This window comes from Parathielavia appendiculata (genome assembly GCF_033297405.1).
Source record: "Parathielavia appendiculata strain CBS 731.68 unplaced genomic scaffold N657scaffold_48, whole genome shotgun sequence".
NCBI lineage: Eukaryota > Fungi > Ascomycota > Sordariomycetes > Sordariales > Chaetomiaceae > Parathielavia > Parathielavia appendiculata.
The window spans coordinates 1-26,420 of record NW_026944267.1 but is presented as its reverse complement, the minus strand read 5'-3'; the positions used below and the strand labels follow the sequence as shown (position 1 = coordinate 26,420).

The following is a 26,420-nucleotide window of genomic DNA, read 5'->3' as shown; positions in this document are numbered from 1 at the left end:
GTAGACTGGGTGGTCAACAACAACATACCTTTCCGGGGTATTGAAAATGGCGCTTTTCGCGATATCCTGATGCTTCTGAATCCCTCGCTGACCCGGGCGCTGCTGCCGGAGTCCCACCACACGGTCAAGGCATGGGTTCTGGCGCGGTATCACCACGAATTCGACGTGATCAAGACGATGCTGGCGGGTGCCATCACGAAGAGACACATTTCCTTCGATCTTTGGACCTCACCAAATAGTTACGGCTTGCTAGCCGTCATCGCCCATTTTCTTGACGCCAACAAGGCGTTGCAATGCCCTCTTCTTGGTATCTACCGAGTCAAAAGGTAGGCACAGTGGTGAGAACGTCGCCCTTGTTTTGCAGCGTTGTCTGCAGTCTTTCGATGTTGATGAAGCTGGCCTGGGATATTTCCAGTCAGACAACGCGGAATCTAACACCACCTGTGTTTTCCATACCTTTCGCGACGGCCGGACTGTTGCCGAAGCCAGTCATTTTCGGACCCGGCGCCGAATTCGATCTTTTGGTCACATCATCAATCTCGTTGCCAAGGCTTTCCTTGAAGCTGACAATTCTAACCTCCTGAAGACTCTTGAGCTGAGCTCGCAAGAAAGGCTCTCTGTTGAGGAAGAAGTCGCTCTCTTGAAGCGTTGGCGCAAGAGGGGTCCCGTCGGCAAGCTTCACAACGTCGTCCATTACGTTCGCCGCAGTCCTCAGCGCCGCGATACTTTTGTTGCCATTGTCCGGCGCCGACTTCCACAAGAAGAGACCTCGAAGACCTGGGCATCACGGTTTCCGGCGAAAATCTTCCTTTCGAACAACTTGTTGCTGACAACGATACCCGCTGGAATTCGGTCTACGCGATGATCGAACGTGCGCTTCGTCTGCGTGATGAAGTTGATGCTTTCTGTATGATGGCGCTGCGCGAGAAGGACAAAGACAGGCGGTTGGATCAGGAAGATCAATTAGGGCCGGAAGACTGGGAGATATTAACGGCCGTCAAGACCATACTTGAGCCGTTGCAGCGACTTACCAAAGCGTTCGGGGGTAGGAATCCCCGCTTTGCTGAGGTTATCCTGACTGTTTGTTGGCTTCTTGACGACCTCAGGGAAAGAAGGCTGCAATTCGACGAGCGCCTTGCCTTTATGCCTTTTGACAGCCCTAATATCCCAGCAGTGGATCGTGGAGATGGTGTTGCGGCAGGCTCTTCCATCACGGTAGGCGGGGCGCCGCTCCCGAATTTCACAATGGCAACGACATCCACAGCAATGACGGCAACGCCGGCAACGGCCACTCGCCTGGGGGCTAGTTCAGGCCGGCCGCAGCGGGCGAGAACCCTGCCCAGGCGCTTCGATGGCCACGAAGTTGACTTACCTGGACACACACCTGGGCAAGTGCTGCCGCCTGACATCACTCTCCTTGGCCCTGAGGAAGGACCTGTTGGCGCTGAAACATCCGAGTTTGAGCTTGGTGATGAAGGCATGCGGTATATCCAAAAGAGCCTTGACTTCGCTATCGTGAAGCTGGCGAAGTATATTGATTTGATGGAGGAGAACCCGGTCTACTGGGCGGCCCTTATACTGCATCCTGCTTACAGGTCAAGTGGTTGACTGAATACTTGGAACCGGACCGGGCAGCGCGTATTGAGACCGAATTTAGGGCGTTTTACCAACAAGAGTATGGATCTGTCGACGTCGAGCTGCCCAATCAACCTGCCCAGTCACCGGCTCAGTCGCAAGGCCAGTCCTCGGCTCAGTTAGCTGCCCAGCTGCTTGCCGAACAACGCCGACTTGCCCAAGCGGGCAGTCAACGGACTGCCTGGACCAACCGCTTGGTGCCGCATCGTCACACTTTCTACGCTCGCCGGCCGGACCCTGCAACCAGGGATGAGCTTCAGGCCTACCTATCTGAAGACCCTGAGGAAATTGACGATGCTGTGGAGTGGTGGTTGAGCCCTGGCAGAAGGAGCGACTTTCCACGCCTTTCCATCATGGCGTTGGACTTGTTGACGATACCGGCGATGTCTTCAGAGTGCGAGAGGGTATTCAGCAGGGCCAAGCACACAGTTGGCCATCAACGTCACCGCGTACATGATGATGCTATCAATATAGTGGAAAGCCTCAAGCAGTGGAGTCGACTGCGGTAGGGGGTTCTGGTTTGGCTCAGGGGGCTGGAGAGTAGGGTGCTTAGGTCTGGATAACTAATAACGTTAATTTTTGCTGTATTACATAAGGTCTTGGCGTTGAGTTGCAACTCGGCAACTCAACTCAACTTGTGAATGGCCTCAATCAACTCGGCTGGCCGGAGGCCCAACTCAACCCAATTTCAGGGCCGAGTTGAGTTGAGTTGAGTTGTTGCCCACCATGTCCTTCGGCTTTTCTGCGTGGGCCTGACACAGCGCCGGGAAGCTCCGCGCTGCCAAGGAGGGATTTGAGTGGCGGGGCGTATGTTGTTGGCAAGGGGTGTGAAAATATACCCTTCTCTGAGTGTTCTCCTGTGTCAAGGACTATCCGACGCTTGTACCTTGAGGTACCTGTCGGGCCCCTGTGGCGCCTGCCCGTGGACCAGCTCTGTTGCGCCGTCACTTGCCGTCACGCAGACCACCGACTGATCTCGGCTTGCCGCTGGGCTAGTTCTTACTTGGCGCTGAGAAACCTTGACGGCTGAGGTGCTGGCAGTCATGATGGCTGGACAGCCAACCATCACCCCCTCGGAGGACTTTACTCGTCCCGTACCGCACGTTGACCTGGGCTTCCCACCCCTTCCCGTGAGCCCGCGCCGACTCGTGCAGCCGGCGACCCTTGAACACACATCTTTCCTCCCCAGCTCGTTTTCCGGCTGTGATCTACAGACTCCACGGGCCGTGGTTGCCTTGTTTCTGTGTCCTGGCCCCTTCGGCTTGCCGAAAGGCGAAGTACTTATTCAAGCGGTGCAGTGGACTCGCCGGGGCATTGGTGCGATTTGCCTGGCCTGCTGCGACTGGGTATCGGAAACAGTCGCCGGCAGGGATCCGCGCTGGCTGCCCCTCTCTGGTTCAGCCGCCTTTGGCGAAATACCATGTCGCTTGCTCGCGGGAGCAGACTCTCTGTGGCTAGTCTGTATAATACGGTCCGCGCACCGCTTGGCGGTGTGGGCTGTGACGAGTGGCAGACCATGGAAGCCTCACGCATCAGTTTGGAGAGCCACTCGATCGGGTGCTGGGTGCCCGTGTTAACCGGTCGCGGGGTCGGCAGAGGAGCCGACTTATGTTGGGACTCGGCGAGGGTACAAGGGTCTGACGGGTCAGTGGGAATGGTCAGCGAAGGCTTCTTGACTTGGAGTGGCATATTGCGCCCGGCATAGCGGACAGGACCGTGCTGAGCGGACTTACATTCGAAGGCCACCTCCCATTGCTCGCGGTCGGCGACGTTCTGCCTTTTCTGCGGTGGCTCCTCGGAAGTGATCGAGACGGAGCAACGCCGCCGAGGAGCGGGGTCTTGATGTTCGGTGCCGGACGGCTGGGACCTCGGGGGTTGGGCGAGGCGTGGCTGATTCGGTTGCGGGGCAGCTGTGCGGAGAGATAGCGCCTGGGAGGCGACAGCGGAGGGTGCATCCGGCTGTGGCGCAGGCCCTGGTTCGGAGGCGGCTACACCGATGCCTGGGAACTGCGCTGCTGCTAGCGTAGCGTCGGCCGCCGCGGCAGGGCATGTCGTTATTGGCAGCGGCGGTGCATTTGCGGGGGGACCGCGGAAAGACTGGCTTGATCGATCAACGGACGCGGTGTGAGCTGCCGCCAGCGGCGCAACAGCATGTACCGAGGTTGCACCTGGCGGATTGCTTGCAGGATCGGTCGTGGTAAGCGCGGTTGGAGATGGGCCTAAGGTAGCGTTGTCAGCCGAGAAAAAGGGAAGGATGATCCGGGCGGCTCACCGTCAGTTGCCTGCTCCCAGGCGAACAGCAGACGCAACTTCGCGCCGCAGCGGCACGGAACGAGCAGCTGTTCTTCTTCGGACGGGGGAGCAGGATCGAATCGGGTCGGCTGGGCCATGACCGCGGTGTTGCGTACGCCAGGCCGAACAACCATCGGTGCCGAGCTGCTTGCTGGTTGGCGGACTTCTGAGATGCCCTCGAACGCGATGCCCGGCGGTCTCTGTTGTCGTACGACCTCGGCGAGCTTCGGATCATCTGGCCAATGCGACCATGTTGCTATTTTCCGGACCCCTTCCACAAGCTCCTTAACAGTCCCGATTGAATGCTTGAAGATGTCGTCTGCTGTACAGAGAACTGCCAGGATGCCGAGCGCTCTGTCATCCAAACGTTGCAAGCAGGCCAGTTTTTCCAACTCTTCTTTTTTCGCCTCCCTCCCTTGTTCGTTTTTACAAATTTGCTTCAGAAACCCGGAAGCGCTTGCGATATCCTGTTTCTGGATTGGCTTGTCATTGCCAGGTGCCTTTTTGCCTGCGAGCTTCCGAGCGGCAATAGAGTGGTTCACCCGAGTCAGCAGTTTGATGAATTCCTCCTTTTTCGTCTTGGGCGATTGGGCGAGAGCGCTGGCGAGAGCGCTGTCCCACAAACAGTCCAGAAGCGTGTCAACGGCGGTAAGAAACTGTTCCATGGCTGGTTCCACGGCACGAGAGAGAGTGATGAGCGATGAGAACGGGCAACCTGGTGGCGACGAGATGGGGCGGGAAGATTGGGCGGAGGCGACGAGACAGCAAGGGGCAAGTAACGAGGCGGCTGTGCGGGATAGGCGGCGAGTCGGGCCGAGACGTGTGATTCCGTGGACGGGGGGCACGTAACAGGCCGACGATGGGGGGGCTTCGATCAGTGAATTTGAGCCCGGTGAAGAGACCGGGTGACGAGAGGGGGACAAGAGGGATTCAACAGGTGGCTGTGTGTGAAGGCGGTTTACGAGACGGGGTTGGCAAGCCGATCGACGATCTGGTTGGTGGGAGGAACGAGCGGTTGCCGCATCGGTTTGATCGGCATTGCATAACTAGTGCCATCCGTAGAGCAGGCGCCTTCTGTGAGGTGGGGAGGGTGAAATCTGCTGGGGTATGACTTCAAGAGGGTATCTGTATCAAACTACGCTAATGCACCTGCAGATGCCACAAACTCGGATGACTGCGCGCAATCCAGGTCCCTACTCGTTCTCTTGACGGGGTCTGGAGCAGCCCGCTGGTGCTTACTCCCCGAAGGTGTATGCAAACGGGCGGGCCCACAGTCCGGCTACGTCGCCCAAAACCATGTAGTGTGCTCAGTGGTAGCCGTTTGGAACTCCATTAGCTTACATCCTCGCTCTCGGGTCCGCAGAGCCACAGGAGTCGAGATCGGCAAAGGAACTTATCGAGAGACCCGCATGACCAGCATCACCATGACCAGATATTTACAAAGCTACAGGCAGGCAAAGGAAGTACCGTCCTGCATACCAGCCCGTTCCTTACTGCAGCTTATTGCGTGCACTCTTCCACTCGGCGGACGCCACACACGGCTTGGGCGGGATCGTGCTGGGTGAAGGCTGGCTCACTGAACACTGGGGGTCGTCGATCCAGCAACCCTGCTACCCTCCTCCGGAGGTTGCTGGCTGATTAGGCTGCCAAGCGCTTTGTCGGGCATGGCACGCAAGATGGTGCTCTAAACTTAGTCACTGTGCATCTGGAATCACGCAGGACATCACACGATTGTAATTGGTTGACAGGGCAATCACCCGCAGTCCTTTTGCATTGGCAAGGCCCCCATGAGTGAAGCGACCAGCCAAGATTTTATCGCTTTGCCTCGAAAGCCCAGCTAGCGTCAGCTTCGTTCTGGGATCAACAATCATTATTGGCGGCTTGCACGAGGGGTGCTGCTCGTTATCATGTGACCACTGCCTTCATCCGCATTATCGTCGGACCTCGCATCGTCATCTTCAAGATCGGCTGCGTCGGAGGGGACGGAGACTGCATCCAAATCAGGAGCAAGAACATCGCCATCAGGGAATGGAATCAGCGTCGGGACGAGTGTCAGGTGGCACGGCAACCATATCGTCCGTGCAAGTGCAGCCTGATGCACATGCACATACAGTACATGGCTAAGTTAGCATCTACGCTTCGCTCTGTACCACTAGATTGCAGTGCCAAGCAGTAAGTCAGGAGGAAACGCACGACTCTCGCGTTCTGGTTTCATCCCTTCCAACGTTATGCCATGCAAGCATCAGGATCCGTTGATATGGGGGTGCGACCCTTGTACACGTTCCCTTGAAGTAGGGGCAACAACGCGATAGCTGAGCGTAAGGGGTGCAATCGGGTGACGATGAGTAATACCGTGTCAATGTGCCAGCAATTATTGGCACCGGGGAGAATGGGAAAATGTAATTGTGTAGGCGTTCCTTGGTAGACAGCCACCAAGACTCATTCCCGACACGCCCCGATCTGGTTAGGGCGGCATGCAAGCCTATACGTGTGATAATGTGCATGACAGATCCCTGGACCCCAACTTTGAAGGTTGGGGTCCAGGGATCATTGATTAACCCAAGCCTAGACCGAAGCAGGCGCCCTACACGCTTCTGTCGACACTCCTTGGTCTGCTCCTGTCGGCAAACGACAATACGTCTTCACTCGAATAACAGCGGAAATTCGTCATGGCCGACACCCTAAGCCTTGAAGAGCCTAAGTTGCTCAAAGGCTCTCAGATGTTCCCTTTGACATTTGAAAAGCACAATGTGTGCGTGAGCGTTACCGTTTCGGAGTTTTCGATGGACGGCAAGACGTGCCTCAAAAGCCATACGCGATGCGAACCTTGCTGCAATAACGTGTCAAACGTGGAAATCAACCAAAGAATCAATGATCTCCACATGAAGGCATTCGGGGCTGGAGGATGGATCTACACCAAGTGCGTATTCCAGGGTTCCACTTGGGTCGTTCACCACTGACGAAAATCAGCCGTGACTGTCTTCCTCCGACGGGCTCGTGCGAGGGACGATCCCAAGGTTTGGCTGATGTTTTAGGGGGGCAGGTTCAAACATGGAAGGCGCAGTTCAACAGTTGGAAGCAGAAATCCGAAGAACTGTACGGCAAGAGCAACAAGGCGTCGACAAGCGAAAAGAGGAAGTTGAAAGAAGACTTTACCGCTCTGAGGTCCGAACTGGAGGTATTGCAGCGAGTTACGGGTCAAGAGCGACCCGCCAAGCGCCCTAAGAAAAGACGTCGCAGGGTCCAGGGAGATCCAGAAGTCCAAGAGGAGCCAGAGAAGACGGACTCGCAGTCCGCTCTGGATAAACTCGAGAAAGATCTCCAGGATGCCAAGACACTTGAAAGGCTGGTGCGGCAAGTGCAGGAAGGTGTCGCCGCGCTAAAGAATCCGCCGGTCAGTCCGATCAGCAGCACAGAAGACCGCTTCGATGAATTTGTGGAGTATCGACAACGCCAACTGCGTCAACAGGACGACAATGGCGGGGGACTCGTGCGCGTGCTTCAGAAAGTGGCGAAGGCTGCGAGAAGTGGCGCCAGGGACGAAACCATGACCGGAGTCGTATGCAGCTTCATCTCTCACCTCGTTGAACACCTCCGTTGGCGACAAGACCCATCTTATTCAAAGACCGGTGAGTTTGACCGGGAAAAGAGGGCGAAGCGGACACACGAGGCAGCCGTTGTGATTTGCAAGATCGTGGACGGCCTGTGGGAGCATAAAAAAGCAGAAGCGTTGGTTGTGTTCAATGCACTCTTATGTGAGTGAGTCAAAAGGGTCATCAAGGAAAACATCGAAGCGCTAAACGTCGCAGTTGAGGGATACAATATAACTAGGCCTATTCGAGACATGAGCCGGGTCCGACGGGATGCATTTGTTTCTTCCGCCATCTCTCGACTGGCACGGCTTGATCTACGTGTTCCCGGTCAGACGCGACTTTTTCATCCGGCCGCGCTTGTTTATTGGGCTCTAGCGGGTATGAGACTTGAGTGAGTGTCGAGCTATGTATTGGTTATATCCATTTATTAACGTGACCGCCAGGTTTGCTACGGTCTGCGACCTTGTTGAGCTTAAGAAGTTTTCGGCGGTCGACCTATCGCCAAAAATCGATGGCCTTGCGGAGGGATGGCAAAGTTCCGACATTCCATTCGCCATGACAATACCCATTTCGGAATTCGAGGACATGTTCCAGGCCGAGATCGATCCGCGAGGACCGCCAACCGCAGCCACAACCGCAGCTCATTCAAAGGATGATGACAGCGCGAGTACCCCCGGAGATGGCGCGTCCCAAACGAACGACGAACAACAGCATCACAGCGCACAATCGCCGGGATTTTATCATCCGGGCTCGATGAGAGCCGCACTCTCGTCATACGACAGCATCACTGTTCCGGTGGATTCTGAGCCCAACGCCGGAAATGGCGAGGCGGATTCTCGCTGCCACGGGCGAGAGTCTGCTACCTCCATGTGTGACGCCCAGGGCTCCCAAACAGCTCATGTGGAATCGGCTGCAGTAGACGGCCTACGATGTTCGTCCCCATTCAACATCGGGACAAACTCGCCTCCTGCGACCGAAACAGCCTCACGCGGCTGGGAGGAGAGCAGAGCCACCATCTTCCAGTCTATCAACGCCAACGGCATGACAACATCAAAGGATCAAGAGGCGGACGAACTTTATCAGAGCACCTCGGGCGGGGTTCTGGCAGCTCGAGAGGCGTCGTCCCTCTACTTGCTGGCTGATGCGGCCGGGCGGGGACGCGAGGAGCGGCGTTATGCGGAGGTTGCTCCAATCTCTGGACCTGATCGCGGTGGACAGTCGACTTCAAGCCGACCAAACAAGGACCAAAAAATGGGTCAAGTGGCGACGGTTCACAGCAACTTGGGTGCGACTTTATCCCTAGCTATACCACCTTCCCGACTCGGCACCGAGACACAATTGCCATCAGCAAGCGGGAGCCAGCCCGGACAATTGCATAGTCCCGCAGGGTTCTCCGGATCTTCGCCGTCGGAGACTCAGTCGCCATCACCTTTAGAGCAGGTTCTGAGTGAACGAAGCCAGGAGAGAGTGTCCCATTGTGGGCTATGGCCTAACTCTCTGCCAGATGTTATTCCGTGTGGAAACTACATCAGTGATGAAGCATTGCTGATGAGTATCTGTAAGTAATATTATTCACGGTGGGAATAGCTGCTAACTTGTCAGTTCGGGAACGTATTTACTCCACGCGGACACTTCTTGAAGAAAACTCATACAGGATACCGCTCGTCATGGCGGACGGGTCAACTGAAGTCAAGGCCGCTGCCCTCTATCTGGCTTCAACTTATGCCCGTCATCTCCATAACTGGGAAGTTATGGAAGGGACATACGGGCGTCGCTTGGCCGGTGCTTTGCAAGATTCATTGAAGAACTTGGCCGCCTCGAACGACGTCTTAGTCACGACGGGCATGCTTCTTATCCATCACAAGGTCGTTAACGGAGACCGTGGGTGGGTAGGAATCGGCAAGATCCTTACCGCTCTGCAAAAGGGCGGGATACCATTTCACCACAATCCCTCTGCATTGTTCATTGCATACCAGATTGTCTTAGGAATCTTTGACCACAGAGAACATGTCCATGGGGGAATGGACATTAACTGGCTGCGCACTCGGGCACTTCCTGACCATGTCCTTGACTTGGGTTTATCGTCTCGCCTGCTGTATCTCATCGGGCGCATAACGGAAATGGCCACAAGCATCGACGCCGCCGTTCCGCAAGAAGCTGCGTCGTTGCTGGCCATGATTCAAAGGGCAGACCAACTCGTCTCCGGGGTCGAAGGTGAGGCGAAGCGAGTGGTGGAGACCATTGCCTTGTCATACCAACATGCTGGGATCATCATGCTGTACTGTCGACTTTTTGGGTAAGCGCCGTTTTCAGTATTTATGAAACAGCTGATGATTCATGTCGATACAGGTACACACGTAAACATCCAGTGATCAGTTCCAGGGCTCGTGATCTCGCAAGCATAATCATGCAACTTCCTTCGCATGGTAATAGGCTTTATCGAGCCATGGACCCGCTCTTCAGCATGGTAGTGTGCGCGATGGTTGCCGAGTTGACGGATACGGAAGAGATACTCGACCGTATGCGCCGCATCCACACTGGAGGTATCAATGTAAGTTGGCCTCCACCCAACGCTGCACGGTGTATTCTTCTAATTAGATTAGAACGTCTATAAAGCATCGAGTTTGCTCCGTTGGCTCCTGCAATGGCAAGACAGCCACATTACTTGGGATGTTCAACACGGATGGTTTGAGGAAATGAGGATGTCTCTGCCAGAGGAGCATCGTGATGTTAGTCTAGGTTAGGCATAACAACTGGGAGACAGAGACGAATTCGATCTAGTCCGCGTTCTGTTACAGAACACCGCATCGGAAGGAAATCCAACCCCTTCATTCCCAGCGCATTGTAGGGACCAGATCCGCATGTTTTTTGCTCTGCTCCTGCGTCAATGACGTCCATAGCTCTTCGCTCTTATTGTCCCCCGTCATTCCCAGACGAGCAGCAATCAGCCCAGGAAGCAGTGGACGGAATTTCCAGGAATGAAACGATCCACCACCGACGTAGTAGGCGTTGCTCGCCCGTTCTATCTGCCGAATACAGAAGGACTGGCTATCCGTGAGAGCATCACTATGGATATTAGAAATGCCTGGAAATCGTATACTGGCCACGTACCAGCACATCTTGGAGATGACGACTTGACATTTTGTCAAGTCTTCACAGTATGTCGCCAGTAGATCCCAGCTTTCCTTGAAGCAATGATGCGTCGAGGGGATATGGCTCGGAACTTCTGCGCTAGAGTCAAGGCTGAAGGATCGACTGACGTTGATTCGCATGATTCTCCCCACCGTCGGAGGGAGAATTTCGCCTAAGGAAGATTTAACCATAGAAATTGTGGAAATGATTTCGGACTCACCTTTCCCGGGGTGACAAAGGATAGGCATATCCTGGTATCTTGCGTACTGTTCGTGGGTGAGTTGGATGCCTAACACTGGTACGCCAACTACCCGGTAGTCGAGCAGTGGAAGGTCGTGGGACGCCAGGAATCTGTTGGCCCGCCATCCGGTCGCTAAGATAACCATCTTCCCGAGCACTTCCTCCTTACCCAGTCGGACTCCTCGGCAAGATGAGCCATCAAGGATAAGACTAGTTACCGTCCCCCTCCTCGTATTGACGCGACCCTCTGCCACTGTTGCTCGCATCATTGCTTGTAGAAGATTGTTCGCCTCCACCCACCCCACGTCCTTTGTCGTTGTGATGCGCAAGTCCTCGCCGACATTGGCGGCCGGGAATTTCCGTCGAAATTCCTCAATCGAGACAGGCATCGTTCCACCCGAAATGCTTCCACGCCGGGCTTGTTGTTCATCCTGCACTAGGAACCAGCCAGATTGATGGAAATACATCGAGTACCGGGGTTCCGTCTTGAATGCCTCGAGACACCCTTTCGCTAACATTCGATACGCTGGGTCGGAATACTCCGCACGGACAATTCTGGCAAGGTCGACCGACGCTGCAGTTGGACGTTCTACGTCGTCGTCATCGTAGACCCAAAGCACGGATCGGCCGGCGTTTTTGCATGCGTCTACTGACGCAGCGCCCCAGATTCCTGCGCCGACAACAATAACGTCGAACACCATTTTGTCGAGAGAAAAGTGAAAGAATGCTCGTCTTCCCTACGGGGTTTCTTCGTGAGGATTTTGCACGCTGCAAAAGCTTCAATGTTGTGGGAAGACGGTGAATATTTCAAGAGGGGTATGCAGTTTTCTTTACCCCGCACTGCATAACCCACTGCAAGTGCGCAAGAGCATTGCTGAGTTATGGTCACAACTGGTGACGGTTGGCGATGGCTTGGCTCAACTGCCAGCAAAAACAGACACGAACACACTCCCGTCCACTTCTGACTGAGAAGCTGCTTACTAAGCGCAATGGCAAACCAATCACGCTATCGAACTTCATAAAGATCGGTCTGCAATAGCAACAGCCATAAGAGGCGGGGCATAGGAAGTTGGCTTACAGGCCGAGAAAGGTCTGTTTGTGTTCGTGAAGGGCGATGGTTGATGGGCGTCCAGCCACATGAAGGCCCGCACCTCAGCCGTCCAGCTCTCTGAGAGGTAAGTGAGGGCTCGCCCAGTGACAAGCCGAGACCAGCGGGGGCCTGATAGCGAATGACAGCGCAAGAAAGCTGCAGTTGGTCTACAGGTAGGTGCAGCAGGTTGGATAGGTACCTTAAGGTACAAGGGTCGGATAATGCTGGATAGATACCTAAGGTACCTACCGGAGCACCCAGATAACGTTATTTTCACACCCTGACCAACAAAATGCGCTTTGCCACTCCCTCCCTAGAAGCGCGGAGCTTCCCCGGTTACTGTTGCAAGATCGGTATTGTGTCTACCCCATGCAGGAAAACCGAGAGACTCCATGGGTGCTGCTCGAGTCCTTGCCTTGGCCGTGCCCTTGTTCGCAAACGCTGGTGGAACCATGGCTCTGCCTGTTTGCCCCAGCCACACGCGGAAATGCACAGGAGATGGCCAGACAGATGTTAAGAGTACTCTGGCGCATGCTGAGCGCATGCTACTTCTCCATCGCTTTCTGAAGATGGGAGTCGAAACCGTCTATATCCAAGAAAAGCATCATTACAAGGTCAAGTCAAAGAACAATGGCGAATATACCTTCTTAGCTCTCGAACCAGGGTTTGTTCGCTATCCGAGCTATATGGTGTGTGTTATTTGATCCTCTCCCGGCAGTCCCACTAGCTTGCTAACGCTTAAAGGCTCGTGTAAATCAACGAAGCGAAAGGGTATGGGTCGGCAGATCTCTGCCAAATGGTGTTGAACTTCAGTCAGAGAACATTTCGGAGTCGGACCAAGATGGGCTTTTGGTTGAAAGCATACTAAAGGTACAAAACAAGACTGTAGTGCTAGCTGAGACGAAGGACGTGTGACCGAAAAAATCGACTGCTCAGACGCCGACAGGGTCATCCCCTAGGAGCGGAACACGTCAGCCGGGCCCATCCCCGCCGTTTCATTCTGTGACATGACAGCCACCATTTCGTTCTGCGACATGACAGCTCTCAATAGTGCTTTCGGCGAAGCCGCACCTTGCTACGGCTCAAAGATTGAAGTATAAGTTGAATAGCTGTCTCTCCGTTCCTCCCTAATCATTCATTGCCTCACTGCAACATAAACACCCCCCATCAATCCAGGATTCGTTGGAGCAAGACAATGTGTGACTTTAGTCAGGTAAGTAGCGTGATCCAATATATCCCCATCTAAACGCTAAGTCTAGTAGCGGGAATTCTCATGTGGCCACTTCCTCTGGCTTGCTTCGGAGTTGTGCCCAATTTATAAACAAACTCGAAGGAAATGGGGATGTCAACCCAATGTCACGAAGTTTGAGACAAGGGACCAGCTCAGCGGAGAATGCAAGTGGGTGCTGAAGAGAGGTATGCTCATACGGACCGGCTGATGGGCGGAGTTATTCTGATAATATACTAAACAGGGATCAGTATGGAGACTGAACCTTGGGAACTCTATACGAAACTGTAGCCAACGGCGAGACATCTGCGATCTTCACTCGCGCTTCAGGTTCCTTGGTCTCAAGTCCATGTACCTCAAATAAACACACTTTAGGTACTCAGGAGCGTCGAGGAGGGCCAGTCGCCGAGGCTTGCAGAGAAGCAAGCCAGGAGCCAAGAACTAGTGACACACCTCGGAGAGTGAGACATGCCGTACGTCGCATGCAACAGAGAGATGATCTTCCCAAAGTTCCAGTTGCCCAACCGTTCATCGTCAAGTTCATCCCCTGCCTCCATCGGCACGGTACGTCCCGTCAAGAATTCAGCGCAGTATCCCCGCCGGGGGCCCTTCAGAAGTGAACGGTTCAGTGGGCCAACTGATGGTGAGGGCAGTGGAGGGTATTGGGATCCGATCCTTGTTACGTCCCTGGTACGTGGAGAAGGTTGCTGCTGTTAAGCTCCATGCAGGTTATCCGTGTTTCTACTAACGTGACAACTTTGCTTGCAGGCTGCAATAGAGCTTCATCGGGTCGCCGTTCCATGAATTATCTGACTGAATGCGTTTGAGTAAGGACGAATTCGACCTTTGAACTTCACCTCTTGATGCAGAATAATCTTATAACCCGTCTATACTCTACAATGCTAGGTCCAAAGCAAGTTCTTCGTGCTGACCTTGTCGGACTGTTGCCACGTGACTGCCCAGCGAGTCTTTCCGACCATCCATATCACTCCTCAGATTGATCCGTTCCGCGAAACGGAAGAGTGTCACGAAAACAGTTTCTTAATACCAGGGTCCTCCTAAGCTACCCTCAACCTCTGACGAAGCCGTTTCCGTCTGAACGCATGAATGAATTCTTCAGGTATTCCGCTCTTCGGCTCCCAAGAGCGGCTTGCCGCCCCATAGCCCACCCACTCAACGAAATATTCAGAGCGGTCTGGACGCTCGTCGAGGACTTTGTGGATGAGGAACCGGGTGTTATCAGTTATATCGCGGCCAGCTTCCCTGATTGCCTTCTCGCGCCCTCCTCGACGTTTCCAGAATCTCAGCAGCCGATGTTTGAACTTTCGGTGAGCATTTTCCTCCGTCATCCAGTAGACTCCTGCTCCGACCTCAATATCAATCAGATGCACATCGCCAGAGCTGTCTTCCCGGAACCGCCAGTTTGTAAGGCGTCCTATCGCTCGCTTGCCTGCACTGCTGTTGGTCTTGAGAGCCGGCTGGCGCCGGGGGAGATGGTAGCTGCGCACACACATTCTCTCACGTATATCCGAAGACTTAAGAGGCCGCAGCTGTGTGAGAAGGCGCTTTTCAGTTTCCGTGTCCAAATTGTGCTTCCGAAATGACGTAGCCACGGCAGTGGATAGCCACTTAACAAACGGCGCATCCTCGGGCCAGGTAACCAGGACATTGCGATACAGGTCGTAGCAATACGATCGTAGCGCGGTTGTTGCTTGGTCACAGCCATCAAATCCGCATTCGGAGATTATGTCCAGGACGAAGTTTGAGGGTATCCGGGCTAGTGTTCTAGACTCGCAACTGGCGGCTATGTGGTCGAGGAGGCCGACAAGTCCTTCGAGCAGGTACTCTGGCGGAGAGGTCCAAAGACGTGGCGACCTACGCCCCTGCTCGTCGGCGCGATTTTGAGCACGTTCGACAAGGCTCTCGTAGATATCGCTCAGTCGGGGGCTATACCACAGAGTCAGAGTTAGCGAAAACCCGAGCCTCAGTGGAAAATGGAGAATATCAGGGAGTATAGAAACAAACACTGTCGTCCGCAGAGGTTTCATATCTGTTTCACTGTCGAAGACGCGGTGACCTTGGTAAAATCGAAGGTATCTAATTATTTAACGGGACAACTTAGGTTCGAGGATGGTGAAGGGGGGAACGGAAGGTATTAAGAGCATGCTTAGCACAGCCCAAAGGGATAAGGTACATGTTGCGTAAGGCTCCAAATGGTTGGTGCTGCGGGACCCGGGCGTTCCCAACACGCCTTCTGCCCCTGATTTTGCCAAGACCGCGTGCGACCGCGTGTTCAAACCCACGTTCATCTCTTTCCGCCGGCGCCCTAAGTCCGCACTCATCGTCTCGCACAGCCCTCTCAACTCTCCAGCTCAAGTTTGGACGCTCATCTAAAAGGGGTGTATGGGAGAAAGTGGTTGGAGGCTTCGGTGCTGGCACGGCCACGGCTGGGCCTGCAGATCGCTTACTTCAGGCTACCTGCTGCGATTCAGCCAGCCGGACGGGACTCGATGCCTTGTGACGACGTATGACGGCAATCCTTATCTTCGCCGCATTGACGGCGAGGCAGAAATAGACGAGGCCGTGGCGCTCGAATGGCCGGGCTTGTCTTGCTATTGGTAGTTCTGGCTACAGCATGGCGGAGGCGAGGCGGCCAGTTCATGCAGGAGGCTTTATGAGAGTGGCAGGGCCGACCTGGCCAACTTTTGGCGACCTCGCGAGTGCTCGTGCTCCTTGGCCGACTTCTTCCCATTTCGGCACGGTAAAGGTACGTGGACACTGGAGGCTCGGAGGAGGCAGCTTGCCACTTCTGTGGCCAAGTCCTACAGTCCACGTACAGATACACGAGTATATTTCGCTCCCTTTTGTATTTTTGATAGCACAGTCACGTCTAGTAGCCATTAGAGGCAGATATTATTTCGTGGGGAGAGGCGAGCCAAACTGCTCACGGCTTAATAAATGTTCTTCCTTTCAGGGGTAATAAACAAATGCATTTGGTTGGCCTGGAAACTACGGAGTACAAGTGGATCTGGTTACTGTGAGCTTATCCGAAGAGATACTCACATCGCCCGAACCCGAACTATTCTACGTATACCCCGAGGGTGCTGGTATGCTCTGACGCGAGCCAGGATACTGGTAACAGGGAGGACATTGGGGCGTCCTTCGCAGAGATGGCCGGGCCGCCATGGAGAGGTTTTGTTCGACAAAGGGGACCGGGCATCCAATCGTTCTCTGAGAACTTCGTCGAAAAGGCCCTGTAAATGAAGCGAAGCGCTCCTTCCTCACTAACACTATGTAAACAGTGTCAGTTCGTCATTGAAGCTTCGCTTCAACATTGTATGTTTCGTTCCCCTTCTGAATGAACTAGCTGACGCGGATAGCAGTGCGCTTTTGACGATTACGTGCAGCTTTCTTCTGCCGATTTCTGATCGGTAGGAGAACCAGCACCCCATCCATGTTCCATGCCCGCTTTTCTCGCCCGCTTTCCTCGCCCGCTTTCCTCGCCAGCTTTCCTCGCCCGCTTTCCTCGCCCGCTTTCCTCGCTTGCTTCTTCATCCATCTCTTCTGCTCCAGAAGTTCCCGGGTAAGCGACCCGGTCTCAGCCCAACCCGTTAGTTTATCTGAGGCTCAAGCCACGCGGTCATCTCGCTTGGCGGCGCTTGGGTGCTGGTGCCAGAGAATGTTGCTTCTTGAGAAGGTACAAACCTGGAATCATCCCGCATTGCTACGCCATTGCTACGAGAGTAGGGCGATCTATGCACCCCCTTGCCAGGCTATAGGACGGGTCGCTCCAAGTCAGAAGCTTGGGGGTCAGGGTGCAAGGGTGGCTGGTCTGCCGCCTGGCGCTTTGCACTTGCACGATCAGCGTTTGCACAGTTCTATTAAGGCAAGGGGAAATTGTTTGGGGCTAGATTATGGACCGCTGAAGCAGGAATTGTGGGTGGACGATCGGACGTCGAGATGTACTATAATGGGAATGAGGCGTCTGGGCGCTAGCGTAGTTTACATTCACACCTCGTGCCTGCGGTGCTTCTTTTCCCGCGGCCATTTCCGACAGAATGGCATGGCGAGGTCCATTACCCCCCTTGTCGCCTCTGCAGCTGCGCCAGAACGCCTCAGGCTGGGGATCCGCTACGCTCTGGTCTGCAGACACTTACTCAAGAACAAAAGCAGCTTTCCCGGTCGGGGACCAAGCCGGTCAAAGGGTTCGGAGGGTCACTTTCCTCGTGACACCCAAGCCCGCTTGTTACAACACGTCTATTGTGCATCTCATCATTGCAGACCTCGATGGATGACGCCGCGCCCGAGAGAAGAGAGAAGCGAGCCTCGCCCTGAGCGAAGCCCGCATGCAAACCCGCGGAGCCGTACCACCATCACAGTAAGGTTCATAGAAGAGGAAGGAGCGGATGGAGACTTGTAGTCTCCATGCCTATGATAATGAACTCTCCGGAGCTCACGGCTGGAGTGGTGGTTGGGATGCTGTTGGCGGACATCTCGCCTAGTGACTCGGCGACGATCAGTTGAGAATAGCGCTAAGGCTGTAACGGGGAACGAGGCAGGAAGGAATCTGTAGGAGAAACTGTCGATGTGCGCCATGGAAGGGGAACCTTCAATATAAGCGCTATGGACGGAGGGACTTGGGCCCAAGCTGGCAGAGAGCTGAACACGCTGGATCGTCAAGCACGAGTATGCCGCGTGCCAACTGTGGCCGCCTCCGCCGGGTTAGCCGCCGATAATAGCCAACGTACTTGCCAGCCCCTGCATGAACGAGCTCAGACTCTGCAGTACGCGGTGTTGTTTCTGGCAACCCAACTCGACATCCTTGCTTCCCAGGGAAGTACCAGGCTGCCTAACACGCGCGGTCGTCCCAGCCCCGGTGATACGTCGGGTGGCTCCCAAGTGGTCCGCCTTGTTCCGGCGTGCTGCGTCGCATTGCCTCATACGCGCCGTCAAGCACTGGACCGCTCAAACTAATGTCTCATCGTGGGAACCCCAAGGGAGTAGTCCGTCCAACCAGCTAGGCATCCCGCTGCAATGCTGACTTGGTATGCCCTTCTCCCTTCAATAACCACCTCCCCTCATGACTGTGACGCAGTATCACCATGCCCTGAGGAAAGGAAGGATTTGGGGTTCATGCAAAGAGCTCGGCTAGGCATCACTTTGTCTATGCACAGCATCCTCAGGCGATACTGTTGTCAGCAGAGTATTTGAGATTGTACATACCACAGGTGATGCTTGCGTTGACTGCATCTCACGTTCTTAATGGTCTTTGAAAAGAGACGATGAGGGGAAGTGGCAAGCTCATGCAGATCGGGGGGCAAGAGGAAGATGATGCGTTCTTCATCGTAGCGGCTCAGCAACGCCATGAATTACGCCCCATGAAATCAGGGATTCCGGCCTTTTTGGGCGTTTTTGGGGTACGAGACGTGAAAGAAGGGGCAAGCTCATGCAGAAGGGGGCGGAGGAGAGGGAGATGATCTGTCTCCGTGACAGCGACCCCGCCACCCCGAGCAATTTCAGCGGCGCCCTGGATCGAGTCAGTTTCGCGGTCTCTTGCAATACCATGTCTGCTAGGAAGCCTCGTCATTCCGGGCATCGCTTTCGCCGTCTCGGCAACGGCAAAAGAGGGAATGGTTTGAGGGACCGGTGACTCGATGCTCCTAGTCTCCTATCTGCCTCGGCCGGGAACTTTCCTAGCATTTCACCAAAGGCTTAGCAGCCATCCATGGAGGCTAATCTGCTTCAGAGATGGGGTTAGGCAGATCCATGGATTGACGCTTGTAGTATTTAAGACCTCGCTTCAGTAGCCAGAAGATTGCAGAAGATTTAGAAGTGCAGTACTTTGCCCTACAAGTCTGACTTACGCTTTCCACCCGCCCGCCCGCAGTGCCGGATCATCAACATCATGGCTGAACCAACTGAGCACCGAATCCGCCGAAGGAAGATGTTGGAAGTCGTCAAACACGGTGCCAGCATCTTCTTCTGCCCGTGTATTTGCATGCTGGGTTGCCTTGGGTTTGGCGGTTGGGAGTAAGTAGAAGGCGCATCCTCAAACGATAGAGCCACATACTTATGAATCGATCTACATAGATACTAGCCCATGCGGCGCGGTTCCGATGTTCGCCTGGTGTGGTTGGAGGTCTGGTGCCCGTCTTTGCTTTGTTGCGCTCTGCGCTCCCGCTTTTGCCTCAGATCCTAGTGCAAAGTCGGTTTCCGCTGGAATCCGTATGAATACAACAGAATTTCCTCCTTGCTTTAATAGCTCTACTGATTCGTAGATTTGCCGTACGATGCTTTGGCCAGATTGTTGCTGCGGATGTTATTATTAATCTTACACCGCAAAGGCTTATGCCTCGCTCAGCTAGAGCAAGCGGTCCCTCCTCGTTGTTTTACATGCAATGCATCCTCTCACGTGCTGCGTCTTCACAGCGCAAGCGCTGTGTAGGCGTTCCCTGTATACCCTCATATCCAACAGTCCGGAACTCATCCTTCCGGCTTGGTGACGACGGTGCTGTGGGTGGCCATCCCGGCCCTGTGCGTCACTCTAGCGCGCAGCGTGGGCTGCGCGCCGATGGCTTTGGCTCAGCGCTTGAGCCCTATGCGTCTCCCCCTCCTCCTCCTCCTGTTGGCCTTTCCTAGGTCCTCCGTCTCCCTGTCTGGCCCTGGATTCCCCTCCTCCTTGCTGCGGATATTGGATGGCAGCGAGTGCTGACAAGCTCCCAGTATTGATCGTGACAGGCTTGTGGAGGGTGCCAGGCGGCCGTTCTTCAGCGCCATCGCTATAGCTGCCACCTCTGCCGTGTACGGGTTCCGTTCCTCCCTTTATGTGCAGTCTCTCATTACACCCATCAGCAGCGAACACGGCCTCCGGTACTACGAGCGCGACACCGTGGAGAATTGCGGTGCAAAAGCTGGTTGATGCGGTATACGAGAACCCGGTGCTTCGAGCCAGCATTGGCCTGCGTGGAACCGTGACGTTTGAGAGTCACACAAATCTCGGCACCGTCGATGGCAGTCTCTCCGTACCTCTGGAACCCGCGCCCATCTCCGGGAGTAGTGCAGGGGAAGCTGCGCTCGCACCGCCTGCAGCGGTCCGCAAACGCCGCCGTGTTGCGAAAGGAAAGGGCAAGGGCAATCGGGCGGACCAGTTCTGCATATACAGATCATTCCTGAGGTCTTCCAAGCGGGCATTTGTTGTGGAGATGATCCAACGGAACGTGCTCCCACGTCAATTCGGATCCGAGTCCAGCCGACAGAAAAGGGAAGCCTTCGTATTCGCTGGATGCGTTTGTAGGCAAACGGGTGGATTCAGGTCCGCAGTGACTCGGCTGCTGCCTGGTGCTTGCCGTTGCTAGAGGGTAAAGGAACCAAGCGATGTCTGGACCGAAAATTCGTGGTTCGCACCTATACCAAGGGACAGTGCCCAGCTAGCTCTTCATCGAGAATAGAAAACTGGTCGCTGTCCCCAATGAAGTTGGTTTGCCCAAGGTCGCTGTGAGGTAGTCATCAATATCATGGCTGTTCTGCCTCGGCGTTGCTGCATCAGCGGTAGCCGTCGTTCCATCGGCCTGTCCGTTTGTTACAGCGTGCTGCTTAACCTATTAGCATTGTGAAATGGCCGGGCTGCTACCATGACAAACGGACATGAGACACACCGGTGCTGCAGACGCGACGGGAGGCAGTCTGGGCTTTGGGCAAGGGGTGAAGAAGGGAAAGGGTGATTTGATACACAATTCTAGACATTGACAGAAATCAAGCTATTCGAACCTGAGTACATCACATACATCCTGAATCACAGAACATCCAAGCCCGTTTCCAACTTGACCTCAATCTCCCCTTCCCCTTCCTGCTCTTCCTCCTCCTTTTCCTCCTTCACTTCCCACACCTCCTCTTCCTTCACTTCCCACACCTCCTCTTTCTTCTCTTCCTGTGCTTCCTCTTCTTTCTCCCCCTTTACTTTCTCGTTCTTCTCTCCCTTTACCTCCTCCCCCTCCTCCCCTTTCCCTTCCTCAAAATCCCCCATCCCCAAAACACCCCCCATCAACACCCTCCCCATATGCGTCCTCTCCACCCCAGCGCAATCCCTCCTCACCCCAACCAACCCCCTCAAAAACCCCACCGGACTCGTCCCAAACCCACACTCCGGATACATCACCCCCTTCCCAACAAACCCGTCCTGTCCCACCTTCTCCTCCCCGCTGTTCTTGGTGTACGACAGACCCAGGTACCGACACATCCGCACGTACTCGGCGTAGTTGCGCAAGTAGAGCTGGCCCGCGAAGAGGTTGAGCTGCGTGATGAGGGAGTCTGGGGGGGGGCGCCAGGTGGAGGCGCATACGGGGACTGTGTAGGTGTTGAGGTGTTCCATCGTGCGGTGCGAGAGGGTCAGGCGGGGGTGGTAGGCGTGGAGGGAGACGGGGGAGGTGGAGGACGCGAGAGTGGGCTTGAGAAGGGCGGCTTCGTGCGGGCTGATGATAACCATCGTCCGGGAGTGGTCGGGGTCGGTGGAGGGGCGGGTCAGGAGGAGCCATTGGACTGGGCGCTGGTGGGCGTCGGAGAGGTAGGGGTCGGTGTCGTCTCTCTTCTGGCTGAACTCGACAGTGAGGGTAAAGTCGCGCGTGGCGAGGAGGTCGGTGGGGAAGGCGGAGAGGTCGTCCGCGAAGAGGGCGGCCGCGCTGGTGGTTGAGAGAGTGGTGAAGGCCGGGACGAAGGCGGAGCTGCCGGCGCTGATGGTGCCGGTGCGCGCGAGGTGGACGACGTCCGCGTGGAGGTTGTGTGCGCGGGCTTTGCGCGGCGGGGGCCGGCAGACTTGGCGCTCTTGTTCAATCTCTGGGGCGAGCTCACGCTCCTGCTCTTCTTGGAGGGTTGGGGAAGTGGAGGAAGAGGTGCGGGTGGACTGCCTGAAGGCGAGCAGCTTGGTCTTGATCGCGGCGAGCTCGGTGTTCTCTGGGCTGGGCTCGGCGTCCAACTTGAGGCTTGCCATCAGGGTGGTGATGGTGTCGTGAGTTGTGGCTGGCCCCGGGCTGTAGCGCTGCTCCAGGGACATGGCGTCGGGCTCGAGGTACTCCTTGACGCTGGAGCGAGTGAACCCCCCTGTTGTGTCTGTCTCCTTCCAGATAGCCTCTTGGCGGAGGTGGCGGATCCCCTGAGTCGCCCACAGGGGCACGCTCCGCACTGTTTCGTCCCACGCCTCCGAGATGGCCCAGGCGAGAACGTCTGAGACAGCGAGCGGCCGACCATCCGTGATGTTGCGCAGGCCTCGAATGCGCTTCTGCATCTCGGGGGACACAATGAAGCTGACCGACTGCCCCTGGCCGAGCTTGCGCATCCGCATACACGCTTGCACGAGCGTGTCTTTGGTAACCCCCGGGCCAAGCGTTACGGCGGCGCGGTAGTTGTCAGGCAGTTTCAGGTCGGTGCCGCGGGTGTGCGCTTGGTCGAGGAACACGAGGCAGCGATCCGTGTGGGCGGCGAACGGCGATGTGAGAAACGAGTCAACCACGCCGTTGCGGGTGAGGACCGAGAGCTCGTCGTTGTCGTTGAAGAAGATGGCCGCGTCAGTGCTGCTCGTGGGAGCGTTGCCGAGCAGGCTCTTGGCCATCTGGAAGTTGCTGCTCTCGATGATCTGGGCCCCAACATCGAGGACAACACGGATCTCCGGGTCTGAACTGGCCAACGCACCGAGAAGCATTTTTTCCGTCAAGGCTGTGAGCTGCGACGCTCCTTTGTCACCCAGCTCCAGGACCATGTTCTCCTCACGCAGCAGGGTGCTGAGGACCGAGGCGTTGGTGTGCGGCTGGAGATCGAGAGCCTGGATCGACAGCGGAAGAACGCCTTTGGAGTCGTTCGTGCCGCTGAACCCCGTCAGGGGCTGCTCTTTGCACCGTGCCAAGTCCCAGCCCGATGCCGAGAGCTTGGAGGGAAACTGCTTCAGTTCTTTGGGAAACACAACCCTCCGGAGGTAGAAGTCGACGACTGGCCGGGAATATTTCAGCCCAGGAAAGACCTCGCCCTCACACTGGGGCCGATCTCTGAGGTTGATTGCGGAAAAGTGGCGAAACGACGGAGGCAGGGTTGGGGACTTGGCTGCCCATTCTGAATACTCCTCCTCGCTCCGGTCCGACTTGGCTAGCAGCTCCAGGCACGTGTAGAGTTCGGCGTTAGACAGACCGCCGTAGTAGTAGCTCAGGCACGTCAGCACAATGACGACATCGGGGTGGCTGAACTCAGATCGTGCAGAGGGCATGTCCTTGGCGCGGTACGGCACGGCCAGCATGGTCGGCGGCCGACGGTCCGGGGCGAGGCCGTAGTTGACCCTGTGCCGCTTGTGCCCCAGGGCGAACAGGAGGACGCCCTTGGCGAGGAGGCCGCGGAGAAGAGAAAGGGCCGCTTTGGTGGTTGAGTTGCTGAAGAAGCGCGTATCGGTGTTCTCAACCATCTCGATGTCGGTCTCTGATGGGCGTTCGAGCAGGATGTAGTTCAGAACTGCTTGCCGCATGTCCTCAGTCTGGTGGTGGGCTGGCAGACCCGTGATGCCGATGCTACACACCTCATTCGCAAGGGCCGTGATGAGTTGCTGGCCCCCAGACTCCTCCAACACGCGGATCTTGGGAACTCGTCCTGGAACGGCGTCGTCTTCGAGAAGCAGGCCCTGAGACACGCTTGATCCCAGCGCGCTCGGTGCCATCAACCTGCGAGCCACATTCTCTGTCATGAGGAGAAGGTCCTGAATCAGAATCCACCTGTCGGGGCTCATCTCAACCGCCTCCTGCGACCCCATGGTGTAGATCAACTCGAACTTGATGCTGAAGTTCTCGTCGCTCTCATCGACAATGTCGCGGGAGACGGACTCGAAGTCCTTGTACAGCCGCGTGATTTGCCTTCCCAACGAATTTTCCCCCTCCCCTTCCGTCCCGCTCTTGTCAATCCCCATGAGCTTGAATGAAAGCAGATGTTCCGGCTGAACAAGCAGCACCCCGCCCTCCGTCCTACACTTCTTAATTATTCCCCTAAGAGTCTCAACATCGTCCATCGACGGCTGCACCGATCTCGAAATCGGCAGATAAAATACCCTCCGATTCACCAAACCCCCCAATCTTCCCACAAGCATGTGCGTCATCTGACTCGCCTGTGGCTTGGCCACCACGACGCGGACCACGCTGTCCCCATCCGCCAACGCGGCCGCGACGAGCGGAACAATGACCGACGACTTGCCCTCGCCCATGTTGAGCTGCATGACCGCGTTCTTTCCGTTCGGCGGGGAGCGCATCTCGGCCGCGATGGCGTTCTGCACCGGACGGATCAGGATATCCTGCTCAATCTCCAATAACAGGCCTTCGGGGTAGATGAGCGGGTCCCACGAGGGGTTGGCGTGGTCGCCCGGGTTGGACAGCTCGCGTTGCAGGTCGCTCCAGCGGGCGGGGAGGTCGCGGGCGTGGCTGGCCAGGCGGGAGGCCCGTTGGAGGTGGATGATGGCGAGGGCGAGGTTGACGAGGGATTGACGCCAGAGCGGTGGCAGGCTGGGCCAGAAGGTGCGGGTGAGGCGCTGGAGGAAGAAGACGGGGGAGAGCCGGGGGTAGAGGCTGGCGGTTTTGCTGAGCTGGTGGGCGAGGGAGGTGCCTGTTGCGGCGAGGTTGACGCGGGTGTTGATGGCGTTGTGCTCTGTTCGCGCTGCTTGGAGGTGCTGCTCGAGAGTTGGGCGGATGGTCGGGTCGTCTGGCTGGACAACCATGCGGCGTCGAGGGGGGCCCGGGCTGGCCATGCTGTGGCGAAGCTCCTTGATGTAGCTTCTCTGGTGGTCCTGGAGATTGCCAGCGATCTGAAGCTCGCCCACGAGGGCGGCCAGGTGAGCGTGCGACTGCTCTACCGCCTGAGATTCAGTACACAACTCGGGAAGGAGTTCAAGATGTGGGCTCTCCGAAAACGGTGCTTGTTGCACGAACAGCGACATGGCGGAGATGAAACCGAGTGTTGAACGTGGTCGGACCGTGCTGAGAGTTGGCAGCACGAGCAGGTTGCTGTGCTCGGTGACCGCTGCCTGTCTGAGATGATTCATCACCGAATCCAGATACCGATCGAAGGCCTCGGTCCTTCGTGCCATTTCAACTTTCTCTCGTGCCCGGAGCATGATCGTGTCGACATTGAGATGGGTGTTGTAGGCGTGGTCGGTTGGAACGCTGATCGTCCACGAGTACTGAATCTGGCGCATCAGCGCAGAGACGAACTTCTCCTTCATCTCGGTCCGCTTAGATGACCATCCTCGATCTCGCCTGCTTTGGAAATTCCTAGGCGACTCCCGTAAGCCCCTTTCCCACTGCCATTCTGGGCACTCTTGTTGCTGTTTCGAGCCATTGCGGACGATGTTGTGCAGGTCGCCTGACAAGGTCGATCTACTGATGCACAAATTGAATTGCTCGTCTGATGGTGGCAACATGTCTGCTCGAGAGAGGGCCGACATCGTGGCAATCGCCATCAAAGCCTGAACAATCTCCCGATCCGACTGCTCCGCGTAAAGGAGGCTGGACAGAAAGAAGATCTTCCTGAACTTGTTATTCTCCCCAACCAGCGCCCTGTGCAGTCCACACCAGCGCTCGTTGATGGTCGACGACAGGGGCTCAAAGTTGGTCAGGTTGAATGCCAGGCTGACCGACTCAACCCCTCGGAACTCGTTACCGTTGGCGCTGGAAATGGTGTGCCCCTGAATGGAAGGACTGAAAAGAAGCCGCTCTGTGCCCCCGTCGACGCACCTCGCCAGGTAGGCAACCCACTCCCTGGCCTGAGCGGAACCGTTGTTTGCCCTCTCCTGATTGGGGTGGTACCACTCATCTTTGGCCGTCGTGTGCCCCTCGGCGCCGAACTCTGCCACGCAAAACGCGGCGTTGCGGATCCTCGCCCGCTCTGCCAAGTCGGGCGAGCGTGTTTTACCTGTCTTTGCCAAAACCTTGGGAACGAGCGCCATGCCTCCGTCGCTCCCTACCGCCCGGAAGAGCTTCTCAGAGGTGTGGTAATGCTCGTGGACGGCTTTGGCAAGGGGCCAGAAACCCTCGTGCTGCGATAGGGTGGGGAGTTTCGCGTTCCACTCCGCTTGTTCCATGGCCCGAATATGACTGGGGTAGTATGTCCGTCGGGGGGAGAGGGCGGCGATATGCGCGAGGAGCTCCCGAGACTCTTCACCAAGGGCCGGGTAGGACTTTACCGCGGCCCCCCCGAG

At 56.0% G+C, this 26,420-nt stretch overlaps 9 protein-coding genes across 9 annotated transcripts; 5 read left to right on the top strand and 4 right to left on the bottom strand.

The window, feature by feature from the left end:
* Nucleotides 1-2,808: 2,808 nt before the first annotated feature.
* On the bottom strand, nt 2,809-4,689 carry N657DRAFT_374989 (uncharacterized protein). Its single transcript, XM_062787072.1, has 3 exons — nt 3,908-4,689; nt 3,371-3,854; nt 2,809-3,283 (listed from the first exon to the last, which is right to left on the bottom strand). The coding sequence occupies exons 1-3, from the start codon at nt 4,590-4,592 to the stop codon at nt 2,917-2,919; spliced, it is 1,536 nt and encodes a 511-aa protein (XP_062642138.1). The 5' UTR covers nt 4,593-4,689; the 3' UTR covers nt 2,809-2,916.
* Nucleotides 4,690-7,807: 3,118 nt separating this feature from the next.
* N657DRAFT_374809 (uncharacterized protein) lies at nt 7,808-9,272 on the top strand. The gene has a single exon (XM_062787071.1). The coding sequence runs from the start codon at nt 7,926-7,928 to the stop codon at nt 9,084-9,086; it is 1,161 nt and encodes a 386-aa protein (XP_062642137.1). The 5' UTR covers nt 7,808-7,925; the 3' UTR covers nt 9,087-9,272.
* Nucleotides 9,273-10,130: 858 nt separating this feature from the next.
* On the bottom strand, nt 10,131-11,003 carry N657DRAFT_651333 (uncharacterized protein). The gene is made up of 3 exons (XM_062794149.1): nt 10,873-11,003; nt 10,632-10,824; nt 10,131-10,586 (listed from the first exon to the last, which is right to left on the bottom strand). Exons 2-3 carry the CDS (start codon nt 10,637-10,639, stop codon nt 10,349-10,351), a joined length of 246 nt encoding a protein of 81 aa, XP_062642136.1. The 5' UTR covers nt 10,640-10,824; nt 10,873-11,003; the 3' UTR covers nt 10,131-10,348.
* A 332-nt stretch (nt 11,004-11,335) lies between these two features.
* N657DRAFT_583736 (uncharacterized protein) lies at nt 11,336-11,593 on the bottom strand (the record flags this gene model as incomplete). The annotated part of the gene is made up of 1 exon (XM_062789696.1): nt 11,336-11,593. A coding segment is annotated over one exon (258 nt), but the record flags the coding sequence as incomplete, so codon positions are not given.
* A 1,441-nt stretch (nt 11,594-13,034) lies between these two features.
* Nucleotides 13,035-13,670, top strand: N657DRAFT_374801 (uncharacterized protein). The gene is made up of 3 exons (XM_062787070.1): nt 13,035-13,195; nt 13,245-13,398; nt 13,462-13,670. Exons 1-3 carry the CDS (start codon nt 13,178-13,180, stop codon nt 13,572-13,574), a joined length of 285 nt encoding a protein of 94 aa, XP_062642134.1. The 5' UTR covers nt 13,035-13,177; the 3' UTR covers nt 13,575-13,670.
* Nucleotides 13,671-14,213: 543 nt separating this feature from the next.
* Nucleotides 14,214-15,157, top strand: N657DRAFT_651330 (uncharacterized protein). Its single transcript, XM_062794148.1, has one exon. It carries the CDS (start codon nt 14,596-14,598, stop codon nt 14,812-14,814), a length of 219 nt encoding a protein of 72 aa, XP_062642133.1. The 5' UTR covers nt 14,214-14,595; the 3' UTR covers nt 14,815-15,157.
* A 4,366-nt stretch (nt 15,158-19,523) lies between these two features.
* N657DRAFT_374788 (uncharacterized protein) lies at nt 19,524-19,942 on the top strand. The gene has a single exon (XM_062787068.1). It carries the CDS (start codon nt 19,559-19,561, stop codon nt 19,847-19,849), a length of 291 nt encoding a protein of 96 aa, XP_062642132.1. The 5' UTR covers nt 19,524-19,558; the 3' UTR covers nt 19,850-19,942.
* Nucleotides 19,943-20,688, top strand: N657DRAFT_374789 (uncharacterized protein). Its single transcript, XM_062787069.1, has one exon. It carries the CDS (start codon nt 20,035-20,037, stop codon nt 20,563-20,565), a length of 531 nt encoding a protein of 176 aa, XP_062642131.1. The 5' UTR covers nt 19,943-20,034; the 3' UTR covers nt 20,566-20,688.
* Nucleotides 20,689-21,002: 314 nt separating this feature from the next.
* Nucleotides 21,003-26,303, bottom strand: N657DRAFT_675574 (uncharacterized protein; the record flags this gene model as incomplete). Its single annotated transcript, XM_062795829.1, has 2 exons — nt 21,003-21,161; nt 21,396-26,303. The coding sequence occupies 2 exons, from the start codon at nt 26,301-26,303 to the stop codon at nt 21,003-21,005; spliced, it is 5,067 nt and encodes a 1,688-aa protein (XP_062642130.1).
* Between the last annotated feature and the right edge of the window lie 117 nt (nt 26,304-26,420).